The sequence below is a fragment of the Kryptolebias marmoratus genome, linkage group LG1, assembly GCF_001649575.2.
Source record: "Kryptolebias marmoratus isolate JLee-2015 linkage group LG1, ASM164957v2, whole genome shotgun sequence".
In the NCBI taxonomy this organism is placed as follows: Eukaryota; Metazoa; Chordata; class Actinopteri; order Cyprinodontiformes; family Rivulidae; genus Kryptolebias; species Kryptolebias marmoratus.
In genome coordinates, this window is record NC_051430.1 from 31462656 (window position 1) to 31476166 (window position 13511).

A 13511-nucleotide genomic window follows, 5' to 3' on the forward strand; every position below is an offset into this window, starting at 1 on the left:
AGTTTTGCTGCTGGTGTTCAGCCATGCAGCTTGTTAAAGTCTTTATTTGACTGACAGGAAGTAAACCTTCACCATCCACTCCAGGTCATGTGTTGCATTCATGTCCCGTCTGTAAAACACAAAGAGGCTCTTTTATCAACATTCATCTGCTAAAAAACAAACGTCATCAGGAACCTCTGGCTCCGCCCCCTGGATCCTCTGAGTCTCTAAAACCAGAACATGAGGCTGAAGAACAGAGATCTTCATCTCCTTGGTAGGAGATTAGAAAAACATGTTTTTATTAAAAAATGTTTTAAAATAATCCGTTTTATAGAAAATGATGAGTTCAGAAAACACACCAACAACCTGAAGCAACCTGTTTTTCCTCCTCTTCTAAGGAAATGAGACTCCAAGGACTCAATTATCTCACGGTGAGCTGATGAGAGTAAATGATGTTCTCAGCTGCAGAACACCTGTTCTGTTTTATGGAGAACGTTTCCTTTAAGCACCCTCTGTGGATCGCAGCTCACAGCCTCGCTCGCCCTCCCTCCTTTATCTCCTCCTCACTGAGATAATAGTCAAATAAAACTCTCTCGCTTTGCCCGGGGGTCCTACGTGGAGCTCTTAAGGGCCCCTGAGGGCCCCCCAGCCTGCAGTTTGGGAGCAGTCGGTTCGGCTCACAGTTACTGGCTCCGGTAACGATGCTTGTTTGTCCCACGGTCAGTAAATCAGCCAATAATAACCCAAACATGAGAGCCGTCACTGCAGAGCGTCACTGATGCCTGAAACCTGGAGAAGTTCTGACCCGCTCATGACACAAACACCTCCACCCGTCAGTAACACAAACACCTCCACCCACCCAGTCTCCGATCCTCAGCAGAGGAGAGAAAAGGAGTTTTAAACTCAGACCATCTTTAACGAGGAAGATGAGCTGCAGCCTCAGATTATTTATATTAGCTCCATCCCATCATTAGCATTAGCTTGAGCTGCGATCAGCAGGGGGCAGTAAAGGCTTCTTACTTTAGCTCAGATCAGCTGAACATTTGGCTGATTTCTGAGCTTTTATTGATCCTTTATTTCTCTAATTTCTCACTTTTAGGGTCGAAGGTTATACACCATTTTTAGCTCAGGCTAATTAGCATTTTCACAACACGGCTCTTCAGCTGCGTAAAAATAAAAACAAAAAATCTAAATCAAAACAGAGCTTAAAGAAACTGAAGACTGAGAGCTGAATGAGGATTGAAGTTAAAACAACAAAAGCTAAAACTAACAAATCAGTAGCTAAAAGCTAAAAGTGAAGCAGGTACACTGAAGCAGATTTTAAAAAGCTGAAAGTTTGTCAAAGATTAGAAAATATTTCAGTGTATGTGAGGAAAGTTCAAGTTAAAAAGTGTAAACGTGACAGAAACTGTCAGTCATAGCTGAGATGTCCTGAACAAGCCGAAGGTTTTAAAACTAAAAGAGCTGAACATGAGCCGAAGTAGCTGGTCCAAAAACTGGAAAAAAATCAGTTAAAGACCTGAAAAGATCTTTAGCTGTGATATCAGAGGTCTGTGGAGGATGACTCCCAGCTACTACCACCCAATGTTAGCTCAGGATCAGTAAGCTGTGGGGGTGGGGGGGAGGGTCGTAGACGAATGATTACTTTGAGTTTCATTCAATTCTGTCCAGTGCTTCACGAGATATTTTGCTAACAGACAGGTGAAATCCTTCAGAGACAGACGATGTTTTTCAGACGTGGAACCTGTCTTTTCTCTCAGATCCTCCTGCAGCCGTTTGATTTTCTCTGCTGTAGTTTTATTTCGTTCAGCAGCTCTGATTGGTTCTGCTGCGAGTGCTGAGATAACCTTCAAAACTCCGGTGGGGGGGGGACAGTAAACAGGAAGTGGGTCATAAATACAGTCATTACTGACACACACTCCCACAGATGGAAACATTTCACAGCTCGTATTTACTGGGACCTCGTCCATCGACCGAGTGGACGGAGATGTCCTCAGGGACAAACCAGGAGTTTGGAGGGAGGGGGGGTTTGAGGACGAGTTTAAAGGCTGATATCAGGCTGGGATAACGCTGTATTCGTGAACGCCTCCTGAAGTCAAACCCAACACAGAACAAACATTTTTAGGGGTTTTTATTAGAAAGGTTGAAATAAAGTGAATAAAACAGACAACATTCTTTATAACTGCTTCATGTCTCAGCTGGTGCTCTGTTGCACCGTTTACATGGAATAAATGATAAACAGGGACAAACAGAGTCATCTTCATAACAGCCCCATGCTCCGGTGTTACTGTCCCCCGGGGGCAGAAATCAGCTTCACGACGCTCCGGTGTTACTGCCCCCCGGGGGCAGAAATCAGCTTCACGACGCTCCGGTGTTACTGCCCCCCGGGGGCAGAAATCAGCTTCACGACGCTCCGGTGTTACTGCCCCCCGGGGGCAGAAATCAGCTTCACGACGCTCCGGTGTTACTGCCCCCCGGGGGCAGAAATCAGCTTCACGACGCTCCGGTGTTACTGCCCCCCGGGGGCAGAAATCAGCTTCACGACGCTCCGGTGTTACTGCCCCCCGGGGGCAGAAATCAGCTTCACGACGCTCCGGTGTTACTGTCCCCCGGGGGCAGAAATCAGCTTCACGACGCTCCGGTGTTACTGCCCCCCGGGGGCAGAAATCAGCTTCACGACGCTCCGGTGTTACTGCCCCCCGGGGCAGAAGGGGCAGGAGTTGTTCTTGCTGGACTGCAGCCACATCTGGATGCAGTCTTTGTGGATGGTGTGGGAGCAGCTCAGCGGGTGCCGGCTCTCCTGGTCCACGTGGTTCTGGCACATCAGGCAGAGCTTTCGGACCCCGGCTGCAGGTGGAGGTGCGGCGGGGGCGGCTCTCTGCAGGGGAGGGGTCGGTCTCTGGATGGGCCCCGGGGGAGCGGGCCTGCTGATGGGCCCCGGGGCCGACCTCTCGCTCTGGGCCAGCTTGAAGCCGACCTGCTCGATGACATCATCCATGGACATTCCTGCCAGCGTCCCCCTGGAGCTCTTCACCTGCTGCAGCAGAGTCCACAGCTGGGCCTTGTTGCACAGAGGGAACCGGGTCCTGAGCCGCTCCAGAAGCTTCTCCAGTTTGTCGGTGGGGGCCGAGGGGGCCGAGGGGGCCGAGGGGCCCGAGGGGGCGGCAGGAGCAGCGGGGGGAGGCGGTGAGTGGGCGGCCGGGTGGATCGGCTGAACTGGAGGGGACGGGGACAGGCTGGGAGGCGGAGTCACCCTCATCGAGGAGCCCGTGGGGGGCGGGAACTGATGCTGGAAAGGGGGTGGAGCTTGGTGCTGCTGCCCTGGGGGGGGCTGAAGGTACAGCTGGGCAGGAGAGTGGAAGGAGGTGTGGTACTGGGGGTGGTGAGGGTGAGGGTGGGGGTGACGGAGGCGCGGCGGGTAGAAGTGTGGGTGTCTCTGTGGAGGGTTGTGGAAGGGCTGATTGGCTGCAGGAGGTGGGGGCGGAGCCAGTGACTGCATCACCTGTCTGAGCCGGAGGTCAGCCTATCAGAGAACAGACGGAAGTTCTGAGTTAAACCGAAGCGGTTCTTTCAGACGGAAACGGTTTCCTGACTCACCATGGGGACCTGCGGCAGAGCCAGAATGTTGATCCGGGGGAGGGACTCCAGCCTCCGGCCCTGATGGAGCTGCTGCAGAACCTCCTGGAAACGCTTCTGCAACTCGGCCTGGTTCTTCCGGACCAAACCTTCGTTTTTCTCCCACTTGGCCCGGTCCAAATTGTACTGCTGCGGGAACTCCACCCTGAGAGCGCTCAGGTACTGAGACACCTGGAACCAGAGGAACAGCAGAGAGGTTACAGGACTGGACCTAGGTTAGAACTAGTCCTGTGTTATTAACCAGACTGGTTATATAACTGTAACTACTCGTGTCGGCGCTCACGCTGCTATAAATATCTCAGATTAACATCATTAAAGATAAAAAGTGAGGCGTTGTGTTTGCGGGGACCTCTCTGAGCCAGGCCTCGATGTGGGACATGGCCACGTCTCTCTGCTTCTCCACGGCTGTGATCTCCTCCTTTAGCGCCTGCAGCTGGGCCTCCTGCGCCTCCTTCTTCACTCGCTCCATCTGCCCCCTCAGCTCCTCCAGCTCCTCCCTCCACCTGTGCTGCTCCTCGGCCTGCTCCTCGCTGAGCGCGGTCAGCTTCCTTTCGCCGTCCTCCAGCTCCCGCAGCAGCCTGAGCGAAGGACAGCAGGTGGGTTCAGGTGTTCACGTCACTCATTAAAAGCTTTCCCTCCCGTCTCACCTGTTCCTCTCCTCCTCTGCTCTGTTCCTCTCTGATGTCATTTCCTGTTTCTTGCTCAGGAAGTTCTTCCTGGTGGCCTTGGAGTTGTTGAGCTGCAGTTTGACTCTCAGCGACTCGACTTTTTCCAGCAGAGCCTGAAAACACAGTGAGTTTAACCCCGAGGAGAAGCTTCAGGCGGCGTATGAGGCCATGTGTTCGTGTGTATCACCTGGTGCTGGTGGACAGCCTCGTCCTTCATCTTCTGCAGCTGCTGCTTCTGTTTCACTTTAGCCTCCTCCTCCTTCTTCTGCTTCTTCACCAGCCGGTTGACCTCCTTCGTCAGCTCGGAGCCGTACGCCAACATGGCCGCCACCTGATCCTCCCAGTCCGGCTGCGTGTTGGTGGCGGACTCCGCGGTGCCGTCCGTCTGCACGGCCTGGACCGTGTGGATCAGGTCTGAGGGGGGACAGGAGACGGCAGGTGATCAGTCCACAGCAGGAGGAGGTCTAAAGTTTCTGCTTCCACACCTGAGGCTAAAGAATCCTGTTCAACAGATCCAGGTTACCTTCAGGCATCATGAAGGGCAAGGATTAGTTATAAATATCCTGCTTTAGGTTTCTGGTTATGATTATTACATGAACACATTTAGACACAGATAACCTGTGAAGGTTTTCTGAGTTAGGATTAGTTAAATCAGATAAACAGAACATAACCTGGATTTGTTCAAACTGATTCTTTATTTGAGCTCATTTGGTTCAGATGTGGAAAAAAAACAAGAAAACTGATGTAAATATAAAATCCACTCTTGTTTTATTCATAAATAACTGTGGACAGATTCAGAGCAGCTCCTCTGTTTGTAAAGAAGGTAAAAGTTTGTTATATTTTTGTCTTTAAAGAAGAGTTAGAATAAATAAAACATGGATCTGTTTAAATATAAGTCAGAAGAATCACACTCATGAGCCCAGGAGAAGTTTAAACAAACAAGATAAAGTTTTACAACAGTTTCATTTCTCTGGAAACCTGAAACATTTCACCTCCAACTGCCATTTTAGCCAGCTCCAGCTCCAGGTTCTGGTCGAGGCTCTGGTCCTGGTCCAGGTCTAGCTCCAAGTCCAGGTCCAGGTCCAGGTCCAGGTCCAGGTCCTCCTCTTCTTCCTCTGTTTGGGATTGTTGCTCCTCTTCCTCACAGACCTGCAGGTTAGCCGTTTCCCCGCTAGCATCCATGCTAACTACAAAAAAACAAAACTTAAACTGTTCCCGCTGACAGAAAGTGTCAGAAACAAATTAAATATAACCGAGTTAGGCCTTTAATGTTCCCAAAAAGGCTGTTAACTCCCTCTGTTATAATTTATTCAGTTAAACTGAACATTACAGTCACCGCCGGACGGAAGTGACGGCGTGTCTCCCTGAAAATAATCCGGGTTGAAACACGTCAACGTGTGTGGGACAAAGATCGTCTATATTCGTGATTTTTACATTAACTGGTCGTTCAATAAATAGACAACTTTACAGCATTTTTTAAAATGTCATAGCTATCAGATTTATTAATGAAATTAAAAACGTTCAAAGTAATTTAAATAGGTTTAAAAGTCAACCTCTTTATTACCTATTCACCCTAATTAAAACTAAACTTTAAATTAATTTATTTAAAAATGTGACTAAAAGTATTTAATTGAATGACTATGATGTGTTTATTTATTTATTAATTCTGATTCATTTAAACCTTAGATGGATATCCGGATGGAAAGCAGCAAGCTTCACATCTGAGTTAATCAACATTAAAATAATCCTGATTTACACACAGATTAATACTTTGTTAGGATATTTTATGTTTGGGGTTATAAATACTTGTTTTAAATCAGGTCAGTGTATAGACATGTTTTAAATTTGATGTTCTTTCAAATGTTTTATTTGTGATGTTTGAGAGTTTGTGTTTTTTTCTATAATTTTGTTCAAAAATAAAATGTCAGTAAGGTGAGAGAAGTTTAAATATTATATGATAACATCATGATGTAATTATTACACTCCCTTCTCAGTTTCAGGGCCTTGTAATAAAAAAAATAATTAAATTATCTGAGGAGTGGGACAAGGAGGAGGTCTCACTCCTCTCCAAGTTTCTGTAACGTTTTAATGAAAATGTCAGCAAATATCTGACTGTTATTTCAGAAATGTTTTCTTCGTGGCTGGTCCTATAAACTCGGAGCGGAGTGAGACCTCTCCTCGTCCTGCTCCTCTCTGGTTCCCAGCAGGACGTCACATGACGGAGCAGGGAGAACCTCCTGACTCCCGCTCCTCTTCCCGTCTCCCGACGCATTCAGCCCGCAGGAAGGACGCCGACATGACGGACGCAGCCGCCCGGGAGCCTCCGCCGGAGCACACCGACTTCCATGAGGTGGAGGACGGGGAGGACCTGTTCCCGGAGCCGCGCGCGGAGCAGGAGGAGGTGAGGAGGAGGTGATGGAAGGGAGGGAGGCCGAATGGCAGCAGGGACAGCCAGGCAGGGCGTGATGCTTCCAGATGATCATAAACAAGCCGAGAGGAGCAGGAAGCAGCCGGCTAACCTGAAATATGTGTTTTTATAACGAGGTCCGGTCAGGGATGCAGGTCTGGTGCTTTAAATGCTGAGGAGAAACACAAAACAAACACTGGCCTTCAAAGACACAGCTACAGGAGCCGGGAAGGGTCAGAAAACGCGCACAGTTCCAGGTGTGCACAGGCGGTCAGGTGACAGTCACACAGGTGAGCGTGGTGCCTTCAGGGGAGGTAGGAGAAACGGAAACTCAAGCAGCGTGTTACTCAGTTAATGAGTCAGTTTAACCAACCAGGTTATGGTTAGTTTGTTTTTAATCACAGAGGATTTATACATTAGTGTTCCTCTCATGGCGGCTCAGATACGCCACAGAAACATGTTTAATATGTTAAATATGTTCTTCTTATGGGTCTCAAAGTCATGATAACTCATCAGAGACAACAGTTTTTATTGTAGAAAGCCTAACCCTTTATGGCAACTAAACCTATAAACTCCTGACTCCTGAAAATCCATCCACCTGAACACCTTTTTTTAATTTCCAGTTCCCTGAAGCGCTCAGATCAGATATCAGGGATTAATTTCCTGACAGTAAAAACAGCAGCTGTCCTTCTTTTATGAAGGTTTTTATCTGAATCTTACTGCAGAAACCAAGAAAACAGAACAAAGTTTCTTTATTTAGCAGGAAAATTCTGTTTATTGCAGTTAATTTATATTTTCTGGGTTTAGCTTTTGATCTAACAGGTTGTTTTTAAATCCTCAACGTTTAACTAAAAGTTTTTCTTTTTATTTAACAGCTCAGAGTCAAGGACACGTTTGATAAAATATCTGAAGATTAAAAACTCCAAATAGATAAATTCCTGCAGCTTCCTGTCAGAAAGGCTGTTTTTATGAACAGGAGGTTCGGTTCTGGTGGGATCGGGTCGGGTTGTTCTCCTTGGGGTTCTGTCTCCAGGTTTTGTGTTTCTGATTCTAACAGAGTTTTATTTGTCTTTACTGTCTGTTTATTTTTATTTTGGATCATCCTGAGCACCTACCTGTTGTTTTGTGCTGTTTATCATCTTTGTGTTGTTGTTGTTGTTTGTTTGTTTTTTTGTTTGTTTGGCCTGTCCTCTTTCCCTTCTTCATGACTCCAAAGATCTCCTTCAGCTCATTTCATTCATTCAGTTTAAAAACCGTTCCTCTGCAGGCATGTTGTAACTTCAGCTCACACACACACACACACACACACACACCAACACAAACACAACCACACACACACACACAGAGACACACTGTATCTGTTTTTGTCACGTCAGCACTAACAGATTTCTTTCCTGGTGATGATTCTCTTCTTCGAGTGTCACAACAGCTCCTCAGTGACTCGTGTGGTTGTGTGTGTGTGTGTATGTGTGTGTGTGTCTGTGAGCAGCAGAATGAATGTTTCGGGGGTTTATGTTTAAAGACCCAATAAACAGCTGAAGGTTGTTAAGGTGGCTCCTGGTTTTAAGGTGGACTTCAGTTTCAGGAGTGTGGACTCGGCTCCGTCTGGTTTTTAGGATTTTGGTCCACATGAATCCAACATGGTCTGGTTCTGCAGTAAACGGGTCTCAGTTTTCACTGGATGATGATTACTTTTAATTTCTCACATCTTTTAAACAAACAAACAAACAAACAGTTTGGGTTAGTTTAAGGTTAGTTTGGGTTAATTTTGGTTAGTTTAAGGGTAGTTTAAGGTTAGTTTGGGTTAGTTTAGGTTAGTTTGGGTTAATTTTTGTTAGTTTAGGTTAGTTTGGGTTAGTTTAAGGTTAGTTTAAGGTTAGTTTGGGTTAGTTAAAGGTTAGTTTGGGTTAATTTTGGTTAGTTTAAGGTTAATTTAAGGTTAGTTTGGGTTAGTTTAGGTTAGTTTGGGGATATTTAGGTTAGTTTGGGTTAGTTTAGGTTAGTTTAAGGTTAGTTTGGTTTAGTTTGGGTTTGTTTAAGGTTAGGTTAGTTTAACGTTAGTTTGGGTTAATTTAGGTTAGTTTAATGTTAGTTTGGGTTAGTTTAAGGTTAGTTTGGGTTAATTTTGGTTNGACACACTGTATCTGTTTTTGTCACGTCAGCACTAACAGATTTCTTTCCTGGTGATGATTCTCTTCTTCGAGTGTCACAACAGCTCCTCAGTGACTCGTGTGGTTGTGTGTGTGTGTGTATGTGTGTGTGTGTCTGTGAGCAGCAGAATGAATGTTTCGGGGGTTTATGTTTAAAGACCCAATAAACAGCTGAAGGTTGTTAAGGTGGCTCCTGGTTTTAAGGTGGACTTCAGTTTCAGGAGTGTGGACTCGGCTCCGTCTGGTTTTTAGGATTTTGGTCCACATGAATCCAACATGGTCTGGTTCTGCAGTAAACGGGTCTCAGTTTTCACTGGATGATGATTACTTTTAATTTCTCACATCTTTTAAACAAACAAACAAACAAACAGTTTGGGTTAGTTTAAGGTTAGTTTGGGTTAATTTTGGTTAGTTTAAGGGTAGTTTAAGGTTAGTTTGGGTTAGTTTAGGTTAGTTTGGGTTAATTTTTGTTAGTTTAGGTTAGTTTGGGTTAGTTTAAGGTTAGTTTAAGGTTAGTTTGGGTTAGTTAAAGGTTAGTTTGGGTTAATTTTGGTTAGTTTAAGGTTAATTTAAGGTTAGTTTGGGTTAGTTTAGGTTAGTTTGGGGATATTTAGGTTAGTTTGGGTTAGTTTAGGTTAGTTTAAGGTTAGTTTGGTTTAGTTTGGGTTTGTTTAAGGTTAGGTTAGTTTAACGTTAGTTTGGGTTAATTTAGGTTAGTTTAATGTTAGTTTGGGTTAGTTTAAGGTTAGTTTGGGTTAATTTTGGTTAGTTTAAGGTAAGTTTAAGCTTAGTTAGGGTTAGTTTGGGATAGTTTAAGTTTAGGTTAGTTTAACGTTAGTTTGAGTTAATTGCGGTTAGTTTAATGTTATTTTGGGTTAGTTTAAGGTTAGTTTGGGTTAGTTTGGGTTAGTTTAGGTTAGTTTAAGGGTATATTGGGTTAGTTTGGGTTAGTTTAGGTTAGTTTAAGGTTAGTTTAAGGTTAGTTTGGGTTAGTTTAAGGTTAGTTTGGGTTAGTTTAAGGTTAGTTTAAGGTTAGGTCAGTTTACTTTGAAAGTCTGCAGCTTCCTGTTTTCAGTTCGAACCCTCCTCTCAGCTCAGATTGAATCGTGCGTTCTGAAGTCTGTGCGTAAAACCCCTCCTGTCTACATTCGCAGCCGTCTGATTGGTCGAGTCTTGTTGGCGTTTGGTTTGTGTCCGTTGGACGGAGGAAGCGTCTTTCTGTCCTCTCAGCTAAAATCAATCCTTCCTACGTTCGTTCCTGAGCTTCAGCTGTGGAAACGTTTCCGTCCAGATGTTTTAGTTTTGAACAAATGATCTAATCTTTGTGGTGTGCATCAATAAAATGCTTCCCCCCAGAAACACTTGGATCTGTAGGATTTAAGGCAGAATTCCTGGATTAAACCTCAGATTATTGAGTCTAACTGGAAGTTACCTGTCAGCGTTTAATTAGTTTAACATTTAATCTGTTTGTGTCACAGTTTCAAACCTCGTTTGTGTTCGTTTTAGAAAAGAATTGAAATAAAAGGCAGCCAGCAGCTGTGGATGTCTTCAGACTGTTTCTGAAAGCAGTTTGATGAAACTGAAGCTCGTTTCTGGTTTATTTTCTTTAACTAAAGGCTTGAAATGTTTGTGATCTGAGGAGGATGTTACAGGATCTCCATCTCCTGACCTTCCTCGTCTCGAACCTGCTGCCGGCGGCTCATTCTTGACCTTTGACCCCTCGGTGCGTCCAGCTCCTGCTGATTTATCAGTTTGACCTCCAGCTGCTTGTTTCCTCGCTGGCAAACAGGAAGTTGTGTGTTTCAGCGGGCGGACGACAAACTGCTGAGGTTTTCTGAGGAATCTGGTTTCTTCTTCTGTGGTTAGAACGGCGCAGAGTTCAGGTTTCATCGTGTTTCTGAGGGTTTTAGTGTTTCCTCAGACAGGTTTAACTGTCAAACATTAACTGGTCCTAAAAGATCAAGTTTCTGTCCTGAAACAGCCTTTAAATCTGGATCTGCAGGTTCCTGTCAAACTGGGAAATCAAAGAGTCTCAACATGAAAAGTGACTTTTTAAGGTTTTATTTTAAAGTTGAACTCAGGAAATGTTGACATTTTTAAATAATATCCATTAACAGAAATAACACTTTTAATGTGGATGAATTTAGACAAACAGATTCTTTGTGCTGAAGAGGTTTTTAAGCTCAGGATGTAAATCTGAACTTGTTTCTGTTGGATTCTTGTTTGAGTTTATTTATATTTCTTATTTTCTGTGAAAGTGTTGGTTGGTCATCTTCGAACAGAAGCAGAGCGGACTCCTGCAGGCTGTTGATGTTTGTTTGTTTGTTTGTTTGTTTAGTCCCAGCCTGCCAGCCTTCCTGCTGTGGACATCAGCACCAACTCAAACGGACCCAAACAGGACTCCCTGTTCGACGACGACGCCGAGGATCTGTTCGCAGGTTCGACTGAGGCGCCGCCTTCCTGCTTTCAAACGTTTGTTACTCTCGTTGTCCAGATGATAAAAAGTGATTAATAATAAAAATATTCTGTTCAAAGAGCTCTCAGCTCGTCCTGCTGGTAAAAAGTTCAGCTTCATCTTCATTTTCCTCAGAGTCAAACATCAGTTTAAGACTTTAGTTTAGGATTTTATTTATTAAATCATTAAACTTTTGGTTCTATCTGTGTTGAAATCGATCAGAATTCACGAAACTTTGTATATTTTTTATTTAATTAGTTATTAATCCAGCAGGTCATGAAACATGTTCAGGTGGAAAATAAAGAATAAATTCAACAGAAGTTATGAAGAAAAACTTCTCCTTTAAAACAATATTTACTGAACTTTAGGGCAAAATTAAACTTTTTCAAACTCAGAGAAACGTTTCCACCGTGGAGCCGCCCTGTTGTTGTTGTTGTTGTTGTTGTTAACATCATCATCAGTGTTTACTGAAACTACGGAGGCCCTGAAGGGACATCAGGCATTTGTTTTTTCTTGTGTGTTCAGATCAATTATCAAAATAACTTCCTGTTTGTTTGCTGCAGAGGCCACTGAGGAGGTGTCGTTGGACAGTCCGGAGAGAGACGTCCTTCTGTCGGACGGACCGTCTCCCGCCATCACCCCCATCACCCCCCCCACCTCCGTCATCACCCCCCGCCTAGGCCACGCCCACGATGACATGTTCACACACTCCTCGTTTGACGAAGTAACTGCACACACACACTCACACACACCCTCACACACACTCACACACACACACACACACACACACACAGCTTCATTTTAAACCTGAACCTCCTTTAAACAAACCGGAGATGAATTATTTTTGTTTTGGTAGAAAATCCGGAGTGAATTGAAACTTTTCCACCAAACTTCTCTTGTTTTGTTTCCTGCAGATCGAAGAGGAGGAAGGAGGCGACGCCTTCGACATTCACATATCTGTGTCCGACCCGGAGAAAGTCGGTGAGTCCTCCATGACCGGACGTCTGTTGTCCTGGAAAAACCTGGAAATTCCTGGAGTTTTAGGAAATTAAACCCAGCTGAGAAAACATTTAGAAATCCCAGTGAGATTGTTGTTGTTTTTGTTTCCTACATTTCCCATCAGCCTTCTGTTTGACAGGTGTGTGTGTGTGTGTGAGTCTTAAAGCGTCAGATAATGAAACAGGAATTTAAAATCCTTCTGTGTGTTCCAGGTGACGGGATGAACGCCTACATGGCCTACAAAGTGACGACGAAGGTCAGATTCTGACTAACCCTAACCTCCTGCTGGTTAATGTTCTGGATGATTGAAACATGGTCAGACGTTCTAACAGGTTCTAACAGGTTCTAACTCCTCCCCCTCTGTCGCAGACCTCCATGTCTCTGTTCAAGCTGAAGGACTTCTCAGTTAAAAGGCGTTTCAGTGATTTTCTGGGTCTGCACAGCAAACTGGCCTCCAAGTATCTCCACATCGGTTACATCGTCCCCCCTGCTCCGGAGAAAAGCATCGTGGGTAAGAAACGGGTTGCTCAGTTTCCTGCTGACGGTTTGTCTCTAAGAACCGGAGAGTTTTTCATCTTTCTCTGCTGACTTTAATGGCTTCATATCATTCAGAGAAGATATTTTATTCATGCGGTGCTTTTTGTATCGTTCTGAAGAAACGAGATCAAACCTCCGACCTTCAGGCCAGACGGGGATTATTTTAACTCCTGAGTCTCGAAACCTGCCAAAGAGTCTGTTTCACCTGAGAGCAGCTCGAAGCAGACAGTCCTGCTCATCGTGTGAAACGGGTTTAATTATTGTGGTTCTTTCAGGAAGACTCTGGCTGTAAAGATGATGAATATACAGATTCTAAGAAGAATCCCGACACAGCAGGGAATAACTTCATCCTCTCACGCTCTGCAGGGATGACGAAGGTGAAGGTGGGGAAGGAGGATCAGTCATCCAACGAGTTCGTGGAGAAGAGGAGGTCGGCTCTGGAGAGGTAATGAGCCGGACGGCTGCACCGGCAGGCGTTCAGCTGAGTTAGCCTGAAGCTAACAGTGTTAGCATCAAGGGGCTGAACAGGGAAGTAACTTCAGCTGCTGTTACCAAATTAAAGGAGGAGCCGGCGGTGGCGGGGAGGAGGATGAGGCAGGGGGTGGAGGAGGCAGCGGGGGAGGAGGAGGAGGAGGAGGCAGAGGCCGGGGGTGGAGGAGGAGGAAGAGGAGGCGGCGGGG

The 13511-nt window shown here is 45.3% G+C and overlaps 2 protein-coding genes across 4 annotated transcripts in view; one reads left to right on the forward strand and one right to left on the reverse strand.

Moving 5' to 3' along the window:
- Positions 1-2093: 2093 nt before the first annotated feature.
- Positions 2094-5666, reverse strand: rnf214 (ring finger protein 214). The gene is made up of 6 exons (XM_017433096.3): positions 5276-5666; positions 4471-4697; positions 4263-4396; positions 3965-4193; positions 3577-3786; positions 2094-3502 (listed from the first exon to the last, which is right to left on the reverse strand). The coding sequence occupies exons 1-6, from the start codon at positions 5463-5465 to the stop codon at positions 2669-2671; spliced, it is 1824 nt and encodes a 607-aa protein (XP_017288585.1). The 5' UTR covers positions 5466-5666; the 3' UTR covers positions 2094-2668.
- An 805-nt stretch (positions 5667-6471) lies between these two features.
- snx2 (sorting nexin 2) overlaps positions 6472-13511 on the forward strand; it is an 18350-nt gene continuing 11310 nt past the window's right edge. The window contains exons 1-7 of one of the 3 annotated variants that reach the window (XM_017433097.3): positions 6472-6684; positions 11179-11278; positions 11859-12019; positions 12210-12276; positions 12507-12550; positions 12664-12805; positions 13198-13276. In XM_017433097.3, the coding sequence (XP_017288586.1) occupies positions 6499-6684; positions 11179-11278; positions 11859-12019; positions 12210-12276; positions 12507-12550; positions 12664-12805; positions 13198-13276 (779 nt within the window). In that variant the 5' untranslated portion in view covers positions 6472-6498. Of the gene's footprint in view, positions 6685-11178; positions 11313-11858; positions 12020-12209; positions 12277-12506; positions 12551-12663; positions 12806-13197; positions 13277-13511 lie in introns of all 3 variants that reach the window. The other 2 variants (XM_017433098.3, XM_037979020.1) reach the window with 2 other exon arrangements.